Genomic DNA, 14,343 nt, shown 5'->3' on the forward strand with positions numbered 1-14,343 from the left:
TGTATATCAAACTACTATCTCTATTTCCATGATAATCATTATCTCTTATCTGGATTATTTTATATTCATTGGTGAACTTCAATATCCTTATAAGAGATGGTTAAAATTAGTTAATATTTCACCTGTGTAGTCAAAATTCAGGAATTTGCAGATTATTTAAGATATAGCATATGATAATGACACAGGGTATCTGAATAAAAGTTCTATTTTACTAAAAACACATACTGATTCCTGTTTTCATGAACAAAGAGGAATTAAAAAAAACTCCATGACCAATTTTCTACCTAATAATACAAAGCTAATGTACTCAAAATCCCTCTCCCTAGGTTTCACCTGTGTGCTGCAAATTTTACAAATAGGGATACCTGATCCAACTGTAAACAAGCTTCCTCAGCCACTGCAAGCTATCTGCCAAAGCAGCAAATGATGTATACTGATGAGAAATAGGCTAACAAAAGTACATCTAAAGAGGAGTTAGTGAAGACTGGATAGCGTGTTGTAAATTCTCTATTTAATTTTCTAGCAACTTGCCCATGTAAATAGTCCAATACTGGACAGCATACACACAATATTGTACAATTTAATAAAAATGATTTGTTATTCCTGTACAACTGCAATAGTTAGACAAGGTGTTCTTCTGACCAGAGATAAATCATTTTCTTGAAAAGGGTGACAAAAACTTCTATTGCTAATATAGCAGATGCATAAATACATCCAAAAAGACATATATACATAATTATGCAGACATAGATAGTTAGAAGGACAATTTTAGATCTATTGTGAGAAAGTGTAGAAAATTTAGTTGAGTGTCCCTGAGAAGACATCTTGAAGATGTTTTTATTTTGGTATGTTGAAAAGGTCAAAACTACACAAACATATAGCTAATTCAGTATTGCACTGAGGAAAGAACTAGCAGTTTTGGTTTCTTAATCTTCAAGTGGCTATTTCTACGCTGCAGACTTAGCCAAGTGGCACTGTGTTGACAGCAACCCTCCAGAAACCCATTGCACGTTTTGCCTGAGTCAGAACTTGTAAACTTGGTACTGTTCATACTGTTAGAGAATATAAATGTTTCCAATAAGGCTTGCCCATTGCTTTTGTAAGATTAAGTTTGTTGAGAAAGCTCTTTTGCAGACAAATTACTATTAGAAGAAACAATGAAAATTCCTGCAAGTGGAGTATTCTAACTTACTTCCAATCATGTATTTAAAAGCTAGGATTACAGATACCAAGCTAAGTTTGTGAGGGTTTTAAAATTCTTGTTCATATCCAGCACCAGCATGGAGTCCTTTTCTTCTTTCCTTTTTTTTTTTTTTTTTTAATTTATTTATGTATTTATTTAATTTTTTTACTTGAATATACTTTTCCAAATAAAAGGGGAAAAATTAAAAAAATAAAGCAGTAGTAAGAGATTTAAATTTGACCTAATTAATCTGTAGGAACACCTAGTGTTTTGTCAAGCGCATGGCCTGATTGTAGCTGACAGCACACCCCTCAGTAATGCAGGATTTGGTAGGGGAAAACCAATATACTCCTGTGAGAGTTAGAAAGGAGTTTAATAGAAATTGCACTAAAATCCATGGAACAGAGGAGTTTTGCCCTTGCAAATTTTATAGGCTGCCATAAGAGTTAGTAGAGAGGTGATCATTCTCCTCTAATCAATAGAGGATATCTTTCTGAAAGGTATGTTGTACGTCAGTCAGAAATTATTGAGATTATTACAGGAATTGCTGGGTTAAATTTTGTGGCCTTCATTATGCTGGAGATCAGATTAGATCGGTATAATTCGTTGTTTCTGTTCCTCAAATTTGTGAATATATCACATTTCCTGTAAAGAGGGGCAATAAAGAAACATGATTTAACTCTCACTGGCCTGTCTTGGTCAAATGGTTTGTGTCTGACAGTCTAATTTTTAACAATTTCAGTAGTTGCTGCAGAACTGAAAGTTTTACAGCACCTTATTTCAAAAGTTCATAAAGTTTACAAAAAGTCAGCAAATATTATCAGTGCTTTTAGTGTGTCCTTTGGCCCAACCAGCCCGCGCTGTGCTGCTTTTGACAGAGGTCAGGACCCCAGCTTGCCAGCACTGTGTCCGGGGCATATGAACATTTGCATCTCCAACCCTAAAAAAGAGGCAGTATTTCCCCCTTTTTTATATCCCCCTCCTGTAACCAATCCTTCTGGTCTGTCTGATTTCACAGAAATAATTCTGAAAATTTCAAGTGATACGTTCTAATAATGATGGGCAGAGGGAGAATACTAACCTTTAAAATAGCTTCTGTGGGTGTTTGTAGATTTGCTGGATGTGTTTCAATGGATAAAGTTTTGTTATGTTAGATGAAGAGAGAAAGACTGTTCCTTCTAATCATTGACTATTTCTGTTATAGAATGCCTTCTTATTTTAATATATTTTATATTATAATGCATTTGAAGACTTTTTATGGAGTAGAATCTGCTGCATCTTTGGAAATTAGGTCCTGTGTGTTTTACTTTACATATATAAAAATAAAAATATTCCCAGGTTAGCTGGAATTTGGAAATGGATTGCACTGTGTATCTTTTTAAAATAAAAACCTTGCATAAAATATAAGGCAATCATTTGTCAACTTGATTTTTTTTAAAATACTAAGGCATAAACAGAGAAAGCTTTGCTCAGTTTTGAGGCTAGTAATTGTCCAAATTAAGCACAAAAAAGGGAGGGCAAAAGTCCAAGCTTCGTACCTCGTAAGTCCTAAGAAAGGAACAGTAGTATTTTATGTTTATATGAAAAGCAATATTAAATGAAATCACGTGAAAACTTTATCTATCGGTTAGAAATCATGCTCTGCATAATCACAATGTCAGATTGCTTTCTGACAGGATTTGTGATTGACAGGACTGCCCATATATACCACAACCGTATGGAACAGAGCTTCCCATGGACAGCCTATTATTTTGGTGTATGTTGTGTGAATTAACATCTATGCTGTATTTAAACTCATTTGCTCTCCTGTTGGTGTAACACTGGTAAATGGAAGCAGAAGTCATGACAAAAAGCCAGTTTTCAAGCTATCTGGAGCTCATCGCTGCTATGATTACCATCACTGAGGCAAGATTCCTGGGGAGCTGACAAAGAAATATAGCAAAAAGATATTTATGAGCGCAAGCTTCAGAAGAATCACAACTGATTATATTTATTGTATTTTCACCGTTAAAGGTGATATCGCATGATTGCGTTCCTTCCTCTTTGTTTTTACCTGTTTTACTCAATTTATTAACAGTTTTCTGAAGGTGCAGCATTGATTTAAAATCCCCAGCATAGCCATAGCCTATTTGTACTGTTTGATCAAAACAAAAAGTCACAGGCTGACCCAAAAGTGTTTACAGTTTTCTGTACACAGCATCTAGTCATATAAAATAGCAGAATAGGTCACGGGGGGCATGGTGTAAGTACAGCCTTGTGACTGAGTTTCTTTTTCTAAGACTTTAAATTGTTCGCATTGGAACAGCTGTTGATCTCCTTCCATGCTAGTGATCAAAACCCATATTTCAGCTCAATTTGCTTGCATATTTTATTCCTACACACATGACAAAGGGGAGTAAAGTGTCCCGTTGCTGTGGGTGCTGACAGAGGAAGCCCACTGTACTTGAGAACAGGAGAATTATTATCCCTTTCAGTGCAAAGAAAAATGTCGCCAACATGGCACACACCATGGCAGCAGTGTACAAGCTGACACTGGGCTTGGAAAGTACCAATGGCAACGTGGGCCAGAGGAGAAACAATCTGCTAAATGCTTCTGTCTTGAGTGCACCTGGAGAATATTGACTGCATTTATCAGAACTGACTTTAAAGGACTAAAGAATAATTGATTTCATTTCTAGCACACGTAGAGTCTCACTGCTTGTCCAAGCAAAGGATGTAGAGCTGCCACAGGAAGAGTACTGAGTTTTTTCTTTCCTATTGACCATGTGCAGAGCTGAACATACCTAGTAACCCTCTGTACATGAGCATTGCCCAGCTAAAGTCCCAAGGAGGACTTTGACCCTTGTCTGTCATTTCAAAGTGTTTGACTTTCCTGAGAGTATTGCATTAGAAATTCTGCAGTCATATGTGAAACTGTAGGTGGGGTGAAGTGTCAAGCAATTCTTTGTTACACATCTCCAAATGTATCTGCACTCTGAAGCTCAGCCCTTTTACAGCCCCTTGGTAAGGCTGGTTTATAAACTTCCTGCCACCTCCCTGATCTCCCTTCCTTCCTGCTGCCAGCCTCATAATCACTCTCTCTCTCTCTCTTTTTTCCACTCCCCAACTTCTTTCTATGGCACTAATTCCGTATATTCTATTACATATTTTGGGGTTTTTTTTCCCCTGCTGTAGCTGCCACCTTTGTTCTTGGCACAGTGTTCACCCCAGTATGTGCACGTACTAAATAGCTAGGAGTTGTTGGGCTCCTTCCTCCTCCTCCACAGCTGTCTAGATTTACCTGTGCATTACTTGCCTGTTTAATACAAGGAGGCTGATGGGTATCTGCCCTGTACTTTCACATTCTTCCTTTAACTGCAGTGAATCTAGTCTTCCACTGCAGTATTGTGCTCATATCTGGAGGACTGGAATTGATGTGCTTAAAAAAAAAATCAATTTGTTCCTTAGCCTTCCCTTACCACATTGTCCTACTGACTTCACTGAATAAGCTGCATAAGTTTTTGACCTTATTCAGCTGCCTCAATAGCTGCTACCTATAGCTGATTTTGTCCTGTGCTGTCCTCATTTTCCTTGCTTTCTTGTCTTCTTTATTTTCTATTTTCTATTAACTGTTTTCTTGTTACTTTCCATTATATCTCTCTCTCATCTCTTTCCTTTGCTATTGTCTTCAGATCCCCTTCTTTGCTTCTAAAATTGCTGTCCCTCTCCAGTTAAATTTGCTGTTCTGAGTGTGCTGGCAGCAAAGTGAAATGTGATGAAAACCTGATCTCAGAAGGGTTCTTTGCTGGCATATCACAGATCAGGTCTGTGGTAAATCTTACTTTGCTTCCAATGCACTAATTGAATACAGGGGAGCGGGACAGCGGGGGGCAGAAACAGAAGACAGGGGACTCCTGACAAGGGCTTTCTCTAGGGGTAGGCGTTCAATTAGCATCCCTTATTAGACAGCAAGTGCTAACTGCTCACAGACAATGCAGTACTAGATCATTCACGGACGGAAAAGCAATGGATATTACATCTTTGGATATTCAGGCACACGCTGAATTTCGTGTCTGCTTTTGCCTGTATTTGTTAGCCTGGAGCGTGTGTCTTCAGGCACTGGTGGTCTTACGATGCTTGTTGTGATCCTGTGAGATCAAATGATACTGGATTTGTGTGTGCTTATATTTTTCTGTTAAATTGCTTTATAAGCAGCTGAAAAATATGTATTATATTTGCTGAATTACTTTTCCTTGTAAGCAATTGTAGTAATTGCCAGAGAAAGGCTAGGATTTTGATGATGTACAGAGATATGTAATCTCAAATCAGAGGCAATTATAAAGAGAAGAAAATTGGCTGCTGAAACTTAAAATGAAAACAGACATAAGCGGATTGGGAAACTAATTTGTAAGAATTTATTTTTTTTCGTTATTAGGACATTATTTCTTTCATAGAAATATTTTAAAAATTGGATGTAGCCAAATCTAAGATACCTATCACTTGATCACTAAGTCACGTAGTATTAAGTCTCCAAAGATGAGCTGCAAAGATAGAGGCCAGGTAAATACATGCTTGTTTATACACTACAAAAGGTCAAATATCTTGTCTTCATGCACACTTAGTCTCTTGTGTTTATTTTTATCATTTATTTATTTATTGTTTGAGACATCATAACGAGGAAATTTTGCTATTTGGAGGCATAAACAGGAAAGAAGCCAAGAGCTGTGAATTTCATCAGAATCTTCCCTGACTCTGGATTTTACTTCAGCTTTTGTTTGCTTATTTTTATTTTTAACTTCTGTTTTTTGTTCTGGAGATCTATTTATATTAATAATCATTTCTGATTTGTAGGATATCTTTGGATTTTCTCCTTTCTAAACTGTCAGTATGTATTTCTTTTACAGAATTCTCTGAAGTTTCAGCAAAACATTAGATACCTTCTTAAAATTAAACAGACACCTGAATGCTTTGCTAAATGCAGTGATTTTAAAGTTAAGCCAGTGCTGCTCTGGTTTATTGAGTAAGTTCCTATATAGACACAGCTTAATTGAGCAACCTCTCATGCCATGGCTCAGTTCTGCAGGAACATTCACATTTCTAGCAGAGGTGTCTCTTAGGCAGCCCTAGCTTAGGATGGTATAGATGACTGCCTAACCTGGAGATAGTCAAGGCATCCCCTATGTATTGTCCTGCTCCTCCCAAATATCACAGAATCACAGAATGGTTGAGGTTGGAAGGGACCTCTGGAGATCATCTAGTCCAACCTCCCCGCTCAGCAGGGTCACCTAGAGCATGTTAGACAGGGTTGCATCCAGGCAGGCCTTGAAGATCTCCAGAGAAGGAGACTCCACAACCTCTCTGGGCAACCTGTGCCAGTGCTCCGTCACTCTCACAGGAAAGAAGTTCTTCCTTATAATCAGGCGGAATTTCCCATGGTTCAGTTTGTGCCCATTACCTCTTGTCCTGTCACACGCAACAACGGAAAAGAGTCCAGCCCCACCCCCTTGGCACCCTCCCCCGCCCCCCCCCCCCCCCCGGTACTTATACACATTGATCAGATCCCCCCTCAGTCACCTCTTCCCCAGGCTAAACAGGCCCAGCTCTCGCAGCCGTTCCTCATAGGGCAGGTGCTCCAGCCCTCTGATCATCTTTGTAGCCCTACTCTGGACTCTCTCCAGTAGCTCCATGTCTCTCTTGTCCTGGGGAGCCCACAACGGGATGCAGTACTCGAGATGAGGCCTCCCCAGGGCTGAGTAGAGGGGCAGGATCACCTCCCTCAACCTGGTGGCAACACTCTTCCCAATGCACCCCAGGAGACCATTGGCCTTCCTGGCCACAAGGGCACATTGCTGGCTCGTGGTCAACTTGTCATCCACCAGCACTCCCAGGTCCTTCTCTGCAGAGCTGCTCTCCAGAAGGTCATCCCCCTGCCTGTACTGGTGCATGGGGTTATTTCTCCCTAGGTGCAGGACCCAGCACTTGTTGTTGCTGAACCCTCATATGCATCTTGCATGGTGTAATCTGCACTATTTATGGCAAACCAAGTCTTTTTTCCTTTTCCAGGGAACAGATTAATATTGAATGTCCCTCGTCATAGCTGGGGAGAGCAATAAGATTTTTCTCCTATTGATAATATAGTTGAGGTGAGCTAAGGGAAAAAGCCTCTGCCCCATGGTGCAGCCTTTTAGGCATCATCTAGTTACTTGGTGTCAATTTGTAGCTACTGTTTTGCCTGCAGGAGGAGATAACTTTTTTCCACACATTTTGCCACTTCAGCTAAAGTATCCTTCCCAATCTTGACAGCAAGAGCAGAATGACAAAATGGTACCTAGACATTGCTATATTGCTGTTCTTAGGATTAAATAGTCTTTGGTTTAGATATCCTATAAATAATTGAGACAGGCATACTCTTTGTGAATTAAAACTACTTCCAATTTCTAAGTGGAACAGAATGACTGCTGTAAAAGGTATCTAAGGTTTGTGATGTTTCCTTGTTGTATAGTAAAATAGATTAATGTTTGGGGCTTATACGCTATTACAGTCAAATTGCTGCTCTAAAGACAGTTCATGACTGTAATGTCTTATTAAACTACTGTGATCCAGTTTGTGTTTCTGCTGGCTTCTTTCCTCCTACTGCAATTTAACTGATATATGTTTTTAAAAGCCTATTACTTTGCATAAAATTGTTTTCTGTTGTTTAATTTCTCATATATACATATTAGAGCATGCTCTCTCTCTGAAGGAAAAGTGGGGCAAGGAAAGGTCTCCTTGCTAGTGACCACCAAGAGTTTTGAGACCTCAGGTTTTGCTTCCAGCTCTGCAACTTATATGACCCTGGGAAAGTGATGAACCTCTGTACAAAATGGGGAAAATGATCATCATTTATCAGGCATAAACCAGCTAAACTAAGTTTAGTAAAAAGTAGCTATTTTAAGAAATTCTGCAAAGTGGTTTGAGATCCTTGATAAGTAGATTTACACATTTGCACTGAATCAAGAGAAGCAGATGGAGCAAAACATTAAAATAGTAAAGGAGAGAGGTTACAACTGAGTAAAATGGAAAAAGTGAAAAAAAGAAAAACATGAGGTACAGAGAACAGAGAGGTTGGAAGAGGAATAGGATGATGGAACCAATGATCAATTGGAAGCAATCAAGTAGTAAATGCTGTGGCTCCAGCTCAGAGTTAAAAGAGGAAGGACATCATTAGGATAAAGATGTTTGTCTAGCTACTAAACTGATGAAGCCAAAGACATTTCTGAACTTTGGGATCAGCTGTGGTGATTAGCTTTCTTCAAAGAGCAAAGAAAAAGATAGTGCAATAATGTATGAAAATCAAGAAAGGATTTTTTTTCCTATGTATTTTTTACATCTTGCTTTAAGAGCTACAACCTATCCCAGAATTAAATAATTTGAAGGAGACCACCCATCATTATATTCAATTAGATGAGAATGATAAGTGATCTCAGCCCTCACTTAAGAATCATGTAGTTTTCCCTGCTGTCCACTACAAAGAATCTTCCACTCCTCTACTTCAGGCATCTTGAACTGGCTGATAAACATTAGCAAAGTTTTTGTTTGTTTATCTGTTTGTTTGATTGTTTTTATTTTCTTTCGGTTCCTATACTATGTTTTTCATTATGATCTGCCAATATTCATTTCACATGCCAGTTGTCATGTCTAGGAGTACTGTGTGTTCTGAAATCATTCTCCATGTCCAAATACTGTTTTTACCAGTATTCTTGTTTAATGAAAAAGTAATATAATTTTTTATTACCAAGTTGCTTCTTCAACATTAAAAAAGATATGTAATATCTTTTTCCCTGTTTTAGTGTAACATGTTTTTAGATGGCTGTAAGTCTCTGCTTTTACTGCTGCTGAACAAGATTTCTCTGTTTGCTGTCACAAAAAGATCATTCTTTTCAGTGGTGAGATGCAGCAGCTGATGACAGTCTGAATGAATAGCAAATATGAAAAGAGAAAGTATGGAAAATAATTTTTTCTGTAGAAAAGTATATATTAGACTAAGGCAGGTGAGAAGCTTAGTGACAGAACATACCTTGTTGCAATATTTATCAGAAAATCATCCAGGATGTTTTGAAACATTTTTAAGTTAGACATTCTTAAATTGGGTACACCAATTGTGGACACAGAGGTTTTTTCTGTTGTTTTTTTGTTTGTTTGTTTGTTTTTTGTTTCCACAAACAACTGGAAATCCATTGCAAAATGCTTTATTACACCAAAGAGTTAAGAACAATTTAGCGGGTAGCTTGGCATCCTGTCGCCGTAACCTCTGCCTGCCTGGAACCCATCCAGATAGTTTGTATGAGAAGCCCTTGGACAGGCTCCATTTGTTCCCAGTTCCAACGGTATCATCCAAGAAAGCAACTCTACCGTGTGCCGAGCACCATCAGTTCCTATTAACTTCAGTTTAAGTGAAGGGGCACAGCCCTTCTTAGGAGACACAAAGTAGTGTCAGATCAGATTCTTAAGATGAAATTCAGTTCTTGTGCAGAGCTCTGCAGAAGGTCTGCACAAAGCCTATGTATCATTTAAGTGCCACTTAATTCTTTATAATGGAGCTTGGAGTGGTTTCCAAGAGTCTGATAGTCTTTTTGCTGTCTGTCTGCATAGGGCTGAATTTCACCCCTAGTGAATATATACAGTAAAAATGCAAAGATACTGCCTCAGGAAGTACATTGTATTCCTTTGCTTTGACTAGCGTAACTCAGTTTAAATTACTGATGAAAATTCCTGATAATACGCTGATAAAATTGTGCTATACTTTGTTCTGTAGATTCCATATTTTGTTTCACTGTGACATTCTGCTATAATGGGCAAACTGAAAAGCAGAAATGCAAGAACAGGCATAATCGCACAGATATGGCCATGGCCTGGGCACTGGGAATGCATGTGGCTGCATGTACTCAACAGAAAAATATGCCTGTAAAAACTTCATTTTGTAAAGAAGTGTGAGGGTGCCTGCGTGTCCTGTTCTTTGCAAATGGCCTGCGTGGCAGTGCTTGTTAAGAGGGGAATGTGAGTGTGAATAGTGTGTGTGTGTGTGTGTGTGTGTACAAATATACAACAGTGTCTGGAGGTCATCTCCCCCAAACCGGTCGCGCTGAGAAGGAGGCGTCCGCCGGGCGGCCTGAGCAGTCACCGCCGGGGTGGCCCCGAGCCCCCGGAGAGGCAGAAGAAGCGGCCCGGGGCGGGCGGGCGGGGGGCTCCCGGCGGGCGGGCGGGCGGCGGAGCGGAGCGGAGCGGAGCGGGGCGGGGGAGCCCCGGGCCGGGGGGCGGCGGCGCCGCGGGCTCGGCGGGGCGGGCGGCGCTGCTGCTGCCCGCGGGCGCCGTGCGGAGCTGCCCCGCGCGGGCGGCGGCGGTGCGGGGGCAGCGCCGGGAGCCCGGGGCGCGCCGGGGCCGCGCGGGGCTTCGGCGGCGGCTCCGCGGCGGCGGCCGGGGCGCAGCGCGGGGCGGGGCGGGGGCGGGTGTGTGTGTGCGGGGGTGGATTAGTTATGGAGGAATGTTTAGGAATTTACAAGTTAACATTGTGCGGGTGCCAAGTACTGTGGTTAGCGTTTAGTGCTATTCATATTGATCCTGAATGTATAATTCACTGATTGCCTAGCATTAATAAATTAATAAACCATTTTGATCTTGATTTACTTTAAACTAGATGAACTGAGTAGGTTCCCCTCCTCCCTCACTCCCCCACCATGCAACAATAAGATGTTTGAATTCTCAGGGCCTAAGCTTGTCTGTGCATTTAACACAGAAATGTTTAAAATGTTGTGTTCTGTAAAATTCTCTTGATGTCCTAAATTTGTGTGGATATAGCCAATACCCTGAGCAAGGACTCCATATATTTGTGATATAATGGATAGATCCATTCTGAGGAAGCAACCAAGCAAATACCAAGAGTAATTCACAGAAAAAAGAAATATTTTTTAAAGATTAGTTAAAATTCTATTTCCAGGAAAACCTGCCACTGGAGACAGTAGAGGCAATCTAATATGTATTTTGGAGTTTAACTGACTATTCAGTCTTTCAGTGATTCTTCATATTGTTGAGATGTTGACAGAAACAGCCATTTTGATATGTGAATTGCAAAATGTGTGAATGCAGGTGGGTGAGTTTTGTTGTTAATTTACTGAGCTTTTTCCGTAAAGCACGTAACTGGATGCATGCCTTTCCTCAGGAAGAATGAGACTATTAGCTGTTGCATAGGAGATTTTACCCTTGAAAACTGCTATGATCAGTTCTTGGTAGAGTAGTGCCTATGGACCCCAAGCACAATCCAGATTTATTTATAATATGTGCTATAAAAACTTTGTGAATCTACTTCAAAAAAAAATTGTGGCTATGAAAATTGTTTGGGAGTAATTCCTTCAGTGGTATAAATTGTCTAATGATCAGTGCCAATTCTTATGTAGAGGTTTGGGAGCTAAAGTATTTTTTATAATGAAAATCTTAATATGAATTTCAGATTGAGCTTTCACTGAAATAAATCAGTGTTCATTATGTTGCTAGAGCTCACCAGCAATTGTACTGGGACTGAGGGCGCAAGTTGTTCACATCAAAATATTGGAATGGATTTTATTAAAAGACTTTAAATTATAGTTCTCTTTGTTGCCATGTTCTAGTAGCATTGGGAATTGTATTCTTAAGTAGTTTCAGACAGAGGAAGTCAGGGAAATAGTGATGCTGAATCTCATGTTCAGGTGAGCAGGGACAGCTGGAACTGCTACCAGGTTAAAAAGGCCTGCTTTTAAGCCCCTTGGACCCAAAATTAATTTGGAGCACCATAAGCTTCTTGTACACTTATCTTTCTAAACATTTCCCCTGTGTTTCTTTTTTTGTTGGGTTTGTGTTTGCTGAAGATCTGCTGCATGAGAATGGTGTCACACATCACCATAGGGGAAGACAGTCTGTGTCCTCGTATATGGAATATCTCAGTTGTTCTGCCCTTTTATGCTTGAGCACACTTACGAAGGAATTAAGGTGGCAGAGATTTCTCAAGGTGAAGCCCATTACTATTGAGATCATCTCTGAAGGAACTGAGGACAATTTTCTATGCACTAAGAACCTTATCTCATTCTAGTCTCAGTAAAAGATAAAGTGTTTTGGGGGCCTTAGCCTTACTTAGCATGAACATGTGATACCATTAAAGTGAGCGCACCTCTGTATATGTATTCCAAACTCAACACTCCACCATAAAGTTTTGACTACAGAGAGAGAATGAAAGAATAATGAAATGTTAGGTATTAGTCGTAATGCTTGATACTCTGCCAGAAGGAACTCAGATACTGCAGAGGGGAACACAGACACACACACACAAAAATTACCTTCCCCCCCACTTTCCCTCTCTGAAGAAAAAGAATCTTTGCCTACAGCTCCTCTACAGCTTGTTTAATGCAGTCAGAGCTTTGTTGTTCCAAGATTGCTTGCTACGTGACCTTGAGGAGATTTTGCAGAAACAGCTTGCCAGAGACACCAGGTGCTAGCGAGAGCCACAAAGCATGCAACACGGTGCCTTGCAGTGAGGGAGCTGCCTGGCAACTTCCTTTCCCCTGTAATAACAGTGTAATAAGGTTTATGCTTCAGTCTTTTCCCTCTGCTTACTGTCTCCTTCCCCACAATTTCTTAGCCTTTACCTCCTTTAATATTTGTCCTTCTTACATTCTTCATTCGTGCCCCTAACCATGCCTACTGCTTTGAGGATCACAGTTCCACAGTCACTGCCGTTCCCGTGTTTATTGTAGCTTTTCTCTCACCAGGGTGTCTTTCATGTCTATTTGCTCTGCAAACTCTTTAGGATAAGAACTGTCTGTTCAGGTTTGTACAGGATCTAACACAATGGATCTCAGTTTAAGTCACTTTTGGATATCATAGTGATTAATAATAACAGTAAATCTTCAGTTATTAGCACCCTCAACGATAGGGGGGCGTGGAGTTAGAAAATTAGGTAATTTTTATGTTCTTTTTGCTTACAAGAGGGTTGTCTTGTGTTTTGCTGTTGTTTTTTAGGTTCTATTTTTATTATGAAATTGTTTGACACAGCAGGTGTTGTAAATAATTTTGTAAATTGCCTCAGGCTGCCTACATCATAACCTATGGCTGCATTATCAGATGATGAAAATAGACAACTCTAACAAGAAAGTGTTCAGAGATAAGTGAAATGTGAACCCTTCTGCCAACTGTTCTTGTTCTTTTCTTCCATAGCAAGAATTATCAAAACAAAACAGTGGTGTGAAATGCTTCCATGTTTAGAAGGAGAAGGCTGTGATTTGCTAATCAATAAATCAGGCTGGACCTGCACACAACCAGGGGGACGGATAAAGACAACCACGGTAGGCCACTTGTCTTTATATTACTTCAGCTTCTCTTTCACTGTAGTTTACTAAAAAATAAAGAATGAGATTTTTAATTGTGCTTCAGCACAGATATGTAAGGTCTGATGCCTTATAATTAAATTATATGCCCAAATAGGCTCATTGAAATACATATCTGTGCTAACATAAAGATGAGAAAAATGTATAGTTCCCACAGTTGCTAAGAGTGGGAATTATATACAAGTTTACTTGAAAGAGACTAGTGGTTTATAGAACATTTCTGTTGAGCCTGAAGACTCTGTGGTTTTGCTTTATTATACAAGAATTTTCTTATGCTGAGAAGTGTAGGGCATAAAACTGAACACATCAGTTCAGCATAGTGAAAAGAAAGCTTTCATCAGGAACTGGGTAGGAAATAGTTTTGCTATTCCCACTATACTGAAAAAGCAAGTTTCACAGACAGCTTTCGATGAGACAATGAGTGAGGCCTATGGAAAACATAATAAGAGTGTCCTTCTTTTAGCTTCCTTTTGGTCCTAGTTTGGTGATAAAACCTTCAAATATCTGATACGGTGTCCTGGGTTCACTTGAAGAAATTGTAATGAAGCTGACAGTGTATATGGCAGTGATAGTTTCTGAGGCCTAGATTTCTAGAATATGTTCTCAAACATCAATAATTCTTTGGCTTGAAAAAATGGAAAAGATCTGAAAAGGTGTAATAGAGCAACATTCTGAGAGCTTGCTAGACCTCTTGAAATGACATTTTTCTCACTATAATTTTTTTTTAGGTTTACAGAGAGCTTGATCCTATAAGTGCAATTTCAAGTATATCTCATCTTAAGCTCTACTTGC

The 14,343-nt window shown here is 39.7% G+C and overlaps 1 protein-coding gene across 1 annotated transcript in view; it reads left to right on the plus strand.

The window, feature by feature from the left end:
- TAFA5 (TAFA chemokine like family member 5) overlaps positions 1-14,343 on the plus strand; it is a 311,857-nt gene that overhangs the window by 217,939 nt on the left and 79,575 nt on the right. The window contains exon 3 of the mRNA XM_062599727.1: positions 13,382-13,509. Within this exon, the coding sequence (XP_062455711.1) occupies positions 13,382-13,509 (128 nt within the window). The remainder of the gene's footprint in view (positions 1-13,381; positions 13,510-14,343) is intronic.

The sequence above is a fragment of the Rhea pennata genome, chromosome 1 (genome assembly GCF_028389875.1).
Source record: "Rhea pennata isolate bPtePen1 chromosome 1, bPtePen1.pri, whole genome shotgun sequence".
NCBI lineage: Eukaryota > Metazoa > Chordata > Aves > Rheiformes > Rheidae > Rhea > Rhea pennata.